The 12,234-nt window shown below is 36.0% G+C and overlaps 1 protein-coding gene across 2 annotated transcripts in view; it reads right to left on the minus strand.

Moving 5' to 3' along the window:
- The window catches only part of VPS13B (vacuolar protein sorting 13 homolog B), an 877,527-nt gene that overhangs the window by 410,412 nt on the left and 454,881 nt on the right, over positions 1 to 12,234 (minus strand). For both annotated transcript variants that reach the window (XM_059723846.1, XM_006263597.4), the window contains one exon: positions 6,485 to 6,612. In XM_059723846.1, coding sequence (XP_059579829.1) covers positions 6,485 to 6,612 — 128 coding nt within the window. The remainder of the gene's footprint in view (positions 1 to 6,484; positions 6,613 to 12,234) is intronic.

Genomic DNA, 12,234 nt, shown 5'->3' on the forward strand with positions numbered 1-12,234 from the left:
GTTTATAACAAATCATCCATTATATATGTATCTTCATGATGATTAATATCAAATGTTGCCAGAATATACAAGCCATGTGGTAATAATAACCCACAAATTCCACAAACTATGAGATACAATGCTTTATCACATTACCAACAGCAGGGTTTAAGTGGAAATTTTATGAAGTACTCTGTAGCAGTGTGTAGAATCTGAAAACTCAGTAAGCTTTTTAGCTATATACACCTGATTTGGTAAACTACTGAATACAAATTGTTTAGATTGCTCTTCTTTATCTAAATAGCTTTTAGACTATCATGAATACTAAGGCGAGATGGCAATAATATAATGTCTTAAATTATTTAAAAGGAACTACTGCTTCTTCTGTAGCAGCTTGATTTAATGTGCACAAGTTAATTATCTTTGATTGCACATTCATGGAGTAACTGGGCCAAAATATGTAATAATATATTTCTACAGAAATTAAATAAAATTTAAAGTGTAAAGTGTAAATAAATAAAAGCTTAACAAATGTAAGGTATAGACACCTTCAACTTTTCAAAGGAAATCACAGCAAATGCATTTACAAAGCACACATTTTTCAGTGCAAATCAGGCAATTACCATGTGTTGGCACAGCAAATTATCATTTTAGATGTGCAAATGCCAGTTAGTACATTCAAAAATGGGTTTCTAAAACACACCTGCTGTACTTTTCATGCGGCTATATTTATATTTGGCCTTGTTCAATTCCATTGGGGCTTGTACATATGTATCTGAGAGCTGAATCTGACCTCTAAAGATCTGGCTCTTGATAAATTCTAGTAAAGGAAGGGAAGAGGACTCCTAAAACTGATGAATATGTTGGATTAAAAATAAGAATATATGTTATAGATCACTTTATTGATCAGATAAGTGCTTTCAAATATATGTAATCCAAATACCTTAAAATTAAAGCTACATCAATAGCATATATTAAAGCTATCACATAAATCTTTTTACACTTTTTAAATAACTGTTAAACTGTGTGTCCAAAATCGTGAATTTAATGTAAAATGTGACTGATTTATGTAAAAGAATATAAATCTGTAGCAGTAAATTTTGCATTAATGTAAGGATCTGACAATCCAAGGGAAAGAAAATGAAGTAATCTGCCAGTAAGAAGTCCTCAAGCTGGGGGTCAGATCCTGTTCATGGAAACCATCTGGTTGGGACCCTCCAAGCCACACCAAACACAAATGATCTTTAAAAAAAATATCCTATTCATTAATGCATCGCAGCTGCACTGTGTGTTACTTCATTTTTCCATGGCAACATCCTTTCTGTTTCAAGGATCTTATTTCAGTTTTGGTAGCAACGTGTTCTTTTGCCAATACTGAACACATTCATGTGTTAAAGAGATGGAATTATTACAAATTCTTGAAATAGAATCACCTCCTATTTTGATTTCTATTATGTGAAGCCCTGCACATGCTAAGTAACATGTAGTGATGATAAACCAATGAAGTAAGCACTGTTTTGCCTTCTAATTTAGAAAATTAAGTGAAGCGTATTGTATTTGCTCTAAGATTTGAATAGATAAACATTGAAAGGCACATATATTTCAACAGCTCAATTCTCCAGAAAGGAAAATATTACTAGAGAAAATAGAAAATGTATAATGATATACAGTTTGTAAAGCGAAAGTTATTTCATAGAGCACGATGTAGTACCACAAAACAGTCCTGACTACTGAGAAACCACAGAAGGCCAAAGTGCCACAGCTCTTCTGCACAAGTGAACAGGCTGGGCAAGGGTTTCCATGCTAGATTTATTTCACAGTACAATAAAAAGCACTCACTTCTTTTCTCATGTGCTGCCCTTTATAGCCAGCATTGGCCAATTCTGGTGCCAAGTGGCAATTCTGAGTATCAGAAACTGCCCCAAAAGGTGGACTCAGTACATATGCCCTGTGAAACATGGTCTGTGCTCCCTCTAAGCACCAGCCCTGTAAATGCCCTCCTGCTAAAAATCAGTGTGTTTTTCTGCAGGCTTCAAAATATTTCTGAAATATTGCAAGTGAGGGGGAATCAGGGTGGGGAATGCACACTAACACATGCAAAACACATATATATTCACTGATGCAACTTTTATACAGATGGGCATGATAAGGTTACTATTATAGGCAGGGGCAATATTACGGCAGTGTAAACCATTCAACTGCGTGGGGTCCCAGTCATGTAATGCCTTCTTATTCTACCAATTATGCTTCTTTGTAAGGGCCTAAATCTAAACCTTTATAAGGGGCTTCCCAAGAGGGAAAGGTGCCACTGATTATAAGCCTGAAGCAGTGGTTCTAGCCAAACCAGACAACTGCAAATTTACATTCAAGTTGGGTGATCTAATTCTTCCCAACCAGTTCATTTGCTGTTGCATCATTCAAGTACCACTTACTATACTTTGCGAGAAAGGCCAGAATTTCAGCAAAAATCAAAGAAGAGGGGGAAAAATGGTGCAAGGCTATTTAAATATGAAAACTAACACTTTACGCACCAATGGCTAAACAGAGATGTACTGATTTTTTTTTCACTTCCAAAAAACTGTTTCACTCTTTCCATAATTTAAAAGAGTATTTTATTTGGTAATGAAAAACTCAATATTTCACAGTACATCCTCTAGATTTTCTCAATAAATCTTGGAAAACTAAAACATTTTGTAGAAATCATTGGGAAAGCTTTAGTGACTAAAGTTAAAATGATTTTGCTCATTTCCTGCTATCAGTCTCATTCACTCTGTGATAAATAAGCAGCTGAAGAAATCACCTCTCTCTGAAGAGCTACTGTATATTACTGTTGAGTTACATGATATAAAAATATCATACTGATCTTTGCAAGGAACAAGAATGTAAGTCAGCTGTATGATTTTATTTCTAACCTTTCAAATAATACTGCATTTTGACTGTAATTCAGCTCAAATTAAATTCTTCAGAGAAAATATTCCTTCAGATAATCCTAGAGTTATTTTTTTCAATATTCCAGTGATATTTTAAAGCATACAGAATACTTCACTAACTCATGCAAATAATAATTATGCACTTTTTGGTTGGCATTCACTATAGCATTACTCATTAATTCATTTGGTTTCAATACAGATCCCTCATCATTCTCACTGGAATTCAGCATTAACAACCAATTAAAAATAATTGTGTTTATATTGCTTCATGATTTTAGCAACTATTAATACCAGAAACACGTGAAGAGTTAGTATTTCCCTCCCCCACAGCCTAGCTGCCAAAAAGACTTTAAGGCTGCATATGAAATCCTACAACAACTAAATAATAAAAAACAACTTTTCATAGTTAAGCATGAAAGTCTTTTTCACTGAAATACTAATGGCTTACCACAACTCCAGTGTACAAAATCTTCATACAGGGCTCTACAATAAGCAAGAGAGGGCCTGGGCTAAGCAAGTACCAGCCTTGGCTCCAAAGAAAACTTTCCAGTGACTTTGGTTCCAAACACATTTACTTACTCAAACTTCCACTAACATAATAATCCTTTGATGACTAAGTTATGAAGTTCTGTTTTATCTGACAACAACTCCAGACTTTTCTGTTCTACAACTGTGTCCATAAATGATCTAGGAACATGCAAACAGCTTTAGCAAAAAGCTTAGAATCCAGGGACCTGATTTCAATAATCTGATCACAATGTGACTCTAGGACTTCAAAAATTCCAGAAACTTGGCTTTTTAATATCCACAGAACTTCTAAATATATAATGTGGTTATCTAAAAGCATAAATATATTACACAGAATTAAAAAGCAGTGACAGTACTTAATCTTCGTCATAAATATTTCTGTGCATAGGATCGCAACGTCTAAATTCATACCGGCATGAAAAAAGCCATAATTAAATTTTAAATTCCATATTTATGACTCACTTGTGAAACAAATAGACTGGCAACCCCCCACCCTCCGGCCCCTCCAACCCCCCCCAAAAAACACAACTGTAAGGAAATCTACTATTTGTTTTTATACTTTAGCAGAAAGGTCTAATCTATGCCAAGCCATTGGTAGAAACATATTTTTAAATGTTCTATGGGTCATTACCTTGGGATCTGTTGGTATTTAATTTGTATGGCTATTACAGGCATCTACTTCCAGCCAATTACAGAATATAAATATTCATTTACCTGTTCATTTCACTACACCTGGTCAGAGTGCATGCTGATGAAAAATGGTAGGGAGTGAGGAAAAGAGGAGGGACAAGACAAATGAATAACTTGCATGATAAAGGGAACAAAACAAAGTCATTTTTTTTTAATTGGAATTTGGGCACCAGGCATGGGTGACTAATGGCCCCTGAGTCACCAGCCGGGGGGGGTGCGGTGTCTCCCTGTGGTGGGGGGAGTTCCCCGCCGGCACTTCCGGTTTTGTGGCTGGCACTCATGCACCCACGTGCACCCCCTACACGTCGCCAAAGCCTAAAGATGCCTGTCTATAAAGTCCGTTAAAAAATAGAGATGTTTGTAAAAAAATTAATAAGCCCTGAGCTTATTATTGATTGAAACTCCTCAGAATGAGACTTGATTGAAGCTCCTCAGAAGATTGGTGCACAGGCAGAGCAGATCAATTGCATCTGCTGCTTTAGCAGAAATGCAGCACCCTACACAGTACATTCTCTTGAGGCTTTATGGCTGAAGCCCTCTGTCCTCCCCTCCCTCCCCTCCCCCAGACATGTTTTGCTCCTGCTGCATCTAGCTGCTTGCCTGTGATGCTTGTTGAGTTGCAGGTGGGTAGACAGCATGGCCAGCAGGCACAGGGCTGAGGGGCTCGCTATAGTGGGCAACATGGTGCAGGGTGCGGCCAAGGTTATCAGGATGAGGAGGTTAGTATGGCCCCCTGGGTTGGTGACACAGTGTAAAACCATTGCTGCAGTCAAGAAGGGTTGCCAACCCAAGACATTTTTTTAACTGACAGTCTGCAAATATTTTACTGACAAACTTTTTTACTATGGTTGGTGTTAAACCCATACATTTGAACCTGGCCTTGGCAGACAGATTAGATTTACATTATGTAAAACATGTCAGTAAAAAGATTGTTAGTAAAAAAAAAAAAAAAAAAAAGTTGTGTTGTTTTGGCAACCTTGTTGGGTGCCCTAGACAGAGGATGTTGAGTATCAGACAGCAAGCAGTTTAGTGGGGAGGAGCTTTGCGGGGGGAATGCAGGAGAGCTGCTAAGCACTAGAAAGCCCTACCTCTCTGCACACAGATCAGTACTGCTGGAGATCCCATCATGGCACAGACAGCTGCTGCCATGTTGTGAGCTCCTAACACATAGGTGGCAGCTGCTGCTGTTGTTGCACAGGCCTCCTTTAAATTGGTGGCTAGGGCTGCTGCCCTGCCCACCTACCCCCTGATTAAACTACTGGACACACACTTCCATTGACCAAATGGAACTGTTTGCAGAACATGAAATTGAGTGCATGTATACACTCAATTCTGCAATGGATTCTGGATCAAGCCCCAGTCCTGATGATTTTATTGAAGTAAAACTACAACGTTCATATTCTCCTCTGCTTATAAAAACAACAAGAGTTTTGTCCAAGGTCAAAAGGAGTAAAAACTGAAGGTTTTGGGATCAGACCATGCACAAGTGAACACTTTATTATGCAAGAAGGAACAATAAATGGTACAATGCTTCTCTCCCTCAATAATTTTTTTTTTTATGTTTAACATAAAAATTGCACTGAATTTTTTCATACCAAGAGATAGTGGCATCAAAGAATAAATATGTTTGGAATTCCACAACTATTGCAAGATTAATTTTGGATTATTATAACCATACGAACAAGGAACCTTAACTGTGGCATGTGCTAATTTCTGACTGTTTGACTTTGCACCCTTAATAATGTTCTAACAGAGCTATACTTTGTTATATGAAAAAATGTCTACAGTCTAATCTAAGTGGTTTACTTGTTGAGAAAAAGGCAAAAATGTAAGCATTTCAAATATGTATGTGTGCACAGTTATTAACATATCTCAGAAATAATTTTTACTTCTACTGTGCTTTTTGGAAAGAAAACAAATCTGATGTGCCAATTACGGATGGCAGAAAACTGTGTGAATGATGAAAGAGTGTGAACCATGATGTTTATGGGTGTCTATACACAGGCTCTGCAGGTGGAAGGGAGAACATGTATAGAACATGTCAGAGCATATGTATAGGCATCCTATGTATCTTCCTAAAATATATTGCTTTTTTCCCCTAAGACTCTTCTTTTCAGAATTACACGTATATAGATGAGTGCACTGATTGCTAATGGTTTAACATGCAAGAGCTCTTAAATAATTTATCAAATAGCCATGTTTTAATTTTTAACTTTTAGCATTTTTAAACTGCTAATATAAGATGATAAAACTAGGGAACTGTTTTTATAGAGATTAGTACAAAGTGCTAAAATGCATAAAAAAGTATCATGAAATGCAGGAAGACACAACTGTTCTCACTTCCTTTTCACTTTTACCTGAAGTGTAAGGCACTTAACTGCATCCCATACTATCCCAATAAATTCTTTCATTCTCTCCTCAGGACTTTTGCAGCTTTCAGTTGAGTTCTGCATGGCTTTCACTGGAAGTGATAAAGGCCGAGATTCTAAAGCAACCAACCAAATAAAAAAAAACCATGGTTACTGAGATGATATGTACCTGACTCAGAAATAAATTGCTAATAATATTAATATAAGATAATTTATTTTCTTTGAAGTCTTTACATAGATTCTCTTTGACTGTGTTTCAGTGACAGCAAGAACTTCATCAAACTAGTGGACTTTTATTTGTTAGCTTCAAGTTTGGTAAGAGAAATGTATTAGCTAAGCATGGTAAGAAATTCAGCATTTTATTAGTTCTACATTTTAATAATTCATCATTATCATTCCTAAATTTTCCTATGAAATAAATCATAACAAATACTTGACCTAAGCAACTTCAGTTATTTTTCAAAATGCAATAGCATAGTTGGTGATGGAATGGTAATAAAAGGATTTTCCATAATAATTACTGCTGGGGTAACAAAAATAAAGTTTTAGTTTTGTAAACTTGTTGCAAAGAATGAGAGGGGGTACATGTTAAAAACCAGTTTCTGATTTGTTTTCTCTACATCTTTGTTTAATGAAAGCTTTCTGAATAAGTACACAAAAAGATCATACTTGCCAACTCTTGAAAGCATACGTTTAGGAGACAAACCTCAAAAACCCATTAAAACTTTTAAAGTTGTCAAAAATGACATTAGATAATTTACCAAATATATTGTGCATAGTAAACAGGATTTTGAATATGTTTCATTAGAAGCCCCCCAAAGACACTAGCTAGCAATTAAATTGCTAACTTAGCAACAATGAGAAAGAGTATAACAGAATAATTTCCATACTGTTCCTTATATCTTTAAAGCCTAAGATGTTTTAACATGTGCTAAAATACACAAAAAAGTAGCATAACATATTCTAGTTATGAGAAAATAAACATCACTGTAATCTATTATATTTGAATGTATATTTAAATTTAGTTATAGTATGTGAATATAAAAATGGATGCATTTGTAAGAATGTCAGTGAAGAGACATACCAAATATTATTACAATTTCTTTTTCAGCCAAAGCAATAAACGATATGAAGATTTTCCCAGATGTAATATTAAATTTCCCTTTTAGTATTTTGAAAAACCCTTTTATGTACTCAAGCTTTTCCTTTTTCCTATTCCAGAATATATATTATCATGCAAGCACATTTTTGAAAGTACAAGAAATTTTCCTACCTTATTTTAAAATAAATCTAAAAATCAGTATAGGAGTTAAGACTTTTTCCAGAATTCTAAAGTATATTGCATAGGAATATGCAATACAAAATTGTGCAAAAAAACCAGACCCCAAAACCAAAAAATTGAACATGACAAAATCTGATCATGCGTCTTTTTCAGGTAGTGTTTGATTCTTACTTAATTTCTGTCACCTAAGAAAACATAGGGCCTAAGGCAAAATATTATATTTTGAAGTACCAAAAGGGGCAGGATTAAGGCAACAGCATGCTGTTATAGGAATTAATCATTTAATCATTAATATTTCTCAACTGAAAACTATGAGATATAAAGACTATTGTAGATTAATGTTTTAGGCAAAATCCTTGTCAGTGCTTAGATTTCAAAATTTAGATTAAATGATTGTAATTACAGACCATCTTAAAAATAAAGAGGCGGTTAAAATGTATTGTATGTAAGAGAAAATATTCTGACAATTCAGGAAGCAGAAATCTGGATAAAAGAGCAAGGAAGAAAGATTATTATGGCTATGTTATTTCAGTTATTTTAATTATATGGAACCAAAAACAGGGAAAAAGGATGAAGAGACGACAGAGAGAAGGATACTGCAGCAGCAGTGAAGAAAGAAGAAAGCAAGAGATTTGCCATCTGGATTGGAGAGAATGAAGTTAAAGCTTTGGCTTTTCAAAATGGGTATATTGTTTAGAATAGCTATACTGTACTAACTCCTTTTGCAGACACATTTATTCTGCTCTAAAAGTACATTTGTGAGGGTTAATTTAGTCCACATTACAAGTGGACAAACCTAAAATGAAAACAGACAGTCTTAAAGTGGACAAGGGGAATCTAAGAAGGCTTTAAATTTTCAAACTACTACAATCAACAATAGTTTCCCCATGTAGACAAACCCTAACACTAGAAATATTACACAGTACAGAACATCAAGATTTGGTTAGGGCATGAATGTGAAAGGCCAAGAGAAATGGAAGAACTGATAGAGGTTAGAGTGATTTCAAGAACACAGGGCTGGCTAGTAGGAAGAAAAGTAGAAAGCTGACCATGAGACATCAACAAGGCAAGTTCAAGGCAGATCCTTGCACAGCTGAGAATGGCAAAACACAGGGAGAGAAATACTAGGGCTAAGTGAATATATTCATTTGTAGTGCTTCTCATAAACGAATGGAGAAATGTGGACTGGATAAAATACTACAAGGTGGATAGATAACTGGCTTCAACAGCTGTAAGCAAAGGATAATTATTAATGGATCCATGTCAGAATTGCAGAAGGTTTTGAGCAGTCCCACAGGGAACTGTTCTGGTCCCCGCACTATTCAACATGTTTATTAAGTATTTTGAATGCTGGCACAGAAAGCTTCTTGAGCGAGTTTGTGGACCACATGAAACTGGGAAGGACTATGAAAACACTGGAGGATGCAAGTGTAATTCAAAAGGATCTTGACAGATTGGAAAGTTGGACTAGAGATAAGTAGGTGAAGTTCAATACAGACAAGATGCTACACCTCAGGAGGAATCGTCAAAAACAAATACAAAAGGGGAGACACCTGCCTAGATGGCAGCTCTATGGAAAAGGACTTGGAAGTCTTGGTAGACCAGACTCAATGAGTTTGCAGCCCCAGAAAAGGCAAAAGTGGTTTTTGGCTGCATCAGATGCAAGACATGGGAGGTGATAGTGACTCTCTATTCAGCATTGGTTAGGCCTCACCTGGTATACTGCGTGCAGTTCTGGGCTCTGCATTTTAAAAAGGACATGGAGAAATTAGAGAGGGTCCAAAGGCAGGCAACAAAGATGATCAAGAGCTTTGCAGGCAAGTCATATAAGGAGTTAGGCATGTTCAACTTGTAGAAAAGGTGCTTAAGAGAAGACATGATAACAGTCTTCAAATACTTGAAGGAAAGAAGAGGGAAAGCACATTCTCTCTTTTGCTATAGAGAGGACAATGCAGACCAATGGCTTCAAGCTTCAGCAAAGTAAATTTAGATTGAATATCTGGAAAAACTTCTTCACTGTGAGAATAATGAGACTGCCTAGGAAAGCTATGGACTCTCCATCAGTGGAAGTATTCAAGAGGTTGGATAGCTGCTAGTTGGGGATGATCTAGGGGTAACTATGTCTATTTTCTATCATGGGTATTTCCCATGTTTCTGAGCTTTGCTGGTTGCTCCCAACCCTCCCTTTTTTCTGCTACATGTGTGTCAGGGTGTTTTTAAGCCTCCCCAGAGGCATCGGCTGTTGGGGACTTCAACTGAGGTGTGCCAAGTCTCCTGCTAGGAGCAAAGCTAGAGGTTCCTGGCTAGAAGGTCTTACCTCTTCACTCAGGGCCAAAACAATTTACCATATTTGGGTTCTAGAAGGAATTTTACCCTATGGTCAAACTGGTATGGACTGTGGAGATTTTTTCCTTCCTCTGCAGTGGAGGGGGAGAGGTGTGCCCCTCTACCTAGGACGTCTTGAACATAAATGGACACCATTTTATAGAGGCAGGACACTGGCTGCTGTGGTTCCCGTGCTTTACCTGTGGCAAGTTTGGATGTTAGGTCTATGTTGCATCAGGGTTGAGGGTCGTCCTATGTAGATTTTAGATTATGTTAGTATGAGATGGTTTGGATAGGGATGATCCTGCCTCAGGCAGGGGGCTGGACTAGATGACCTTCCAGCCCTACTTCTTCAGTACTCTATAACTTTAGGCCAACTGAATTGATCCCACACTTGTTAAAAACTAGCAGAATGTCTTCTTTCCACTGAAACCAGTCTTGAGTGGGTCTAGGAGCCAGCCACCCACAGCTTGATAAAAGATATCTCAGATTGAAACAAACCTACAAATTAAGAGGGAAAAGGACCAAAGCCTGATGTGGATTCAATGAGAAATTCATTATGCCAAGAGGACCTAAACTGTCCCCTACTTACCTTTTCCTTATTTTTTAATCATTACTGAAATTACTGAAGTTTGTTATTGACACTATATTCAGAAATGCCCAGCACATAAATATAATTTTAATTAGACTTAAAAAAAAGGATGAATGGCATCTTTATCCAACAACCAAAGAAGTGATCAATAATGATCACCACACTGTATCAACTAGGCAAAATGACTATTTTTATTACATTTTACATCTGAGAAAAATGAAGCAAAGAGATGTAGTGACTTATCCAAGGTCATTCAGTAAGTCAGCATTAGTGTTGTGGCACAAGAGCTCCTGACTTGTAACTTCATATTTGTTTTTTCTAAAGTTAACATGCCTTAGGAAATGAAGATGGATATTGAGACAGCACAGTAACAACATTTTCTGCAGAAGTTAAACAATTTGCTTCTTTATCCAAAACTAACATCTTCTGAAACTTACTGTGATAATATATGCCCTGTTATCACTGTTATCCTCACTATCATTCTTGAAAATAAAAAAAATTAACAGAAAACTTCTTGATATCTTACACTTGTATTATATGGTGCACAATACTGCTTATTTGGCTAGGTTGCTGTGTGACATGCAGCACTGCATGTGGGAAGCATGATTTATAAAATTTAAAAATGAACTGAAAGCTTTTAGGCAAGGATTTTCTGCACAGTCAATTAAGAAATAAAAGTGTCTGGGTTACACAGTATATGCTGAAGAACATTTTCAAAGCAAGCTAAAAAATGTACAAGTAAATTAGTGAAAAATGAATTGAAGCAGGAAATGGATGCGTCTAATAATGAAAATATTTTTATATTATTTAGTATTGTGTTTCTGGTTGCTTGCCATGCTAAATCTTAATTAGTTAATGTTTATAAAATATTTTGGAGATAAAAAATGCAATGAATTTACCGGTTTACTAAGGAGCTCAGCAATATATGCTATAAATCCTAAACAAATAATTCTAACACAAATTTACACCTGACTTTGACTGCATAACTTTTACAACATTCTCTTTAGAATTTCATTAAAAGTGTACAATTTGCATTTCCTGAAAGTAATCACTCATTTCCTGATTAACTTCACAATTTGTATACATGTGTGTGCGTGCACGCATCTTAGAAGTGGTAGTATGGATATTTTTGTCATAGTTTTTAAAATTAAGATAGTATGAACTGAGATGAGCAGAAGGAAAAGTGGAAAAGCATTTAAAAACATTTTGGTTAGAAAGAGTGGCTGCATTTTAATTATGATTCTATTTTGGATATTATCCACTCAGAAATTTACAAAGTATTCTAAAACTCCTGATAATGCATAATGGACCTATTTCAAAAAGGTATTTAACAGTGTTCCTCACTGTATGCTTAAGAGTACTCCTACTAAAGCAAATGGTATTTGTTGGGTGACTAAGCCACACAGAGCTTAAGTATCTTGTTGATTTGGAAGGAGAAGGTTAGATGCTAATGACCTATCTTTTTGAGAAATCAGTTAAGGAAGGGAAAAGCAGCAAATTAAAGAATCACTATTAGATCATTTTTTCAGTTGTTCTCAT

This window comes from Alligator mississippiensis, chromosome 3 (genome assembly GCF_030867095.1).
Source record: "Alligator mississippiensis isolate rAllMis1 chromosome 3, rAllMis1, whole genome shotgun sequence".
Classification (NCBI taxonomy): Eukaryota; Metazoa; Chordata; order Crocodylia; family Alligatoridae; genus Alligator; species Alligator mississippiensis.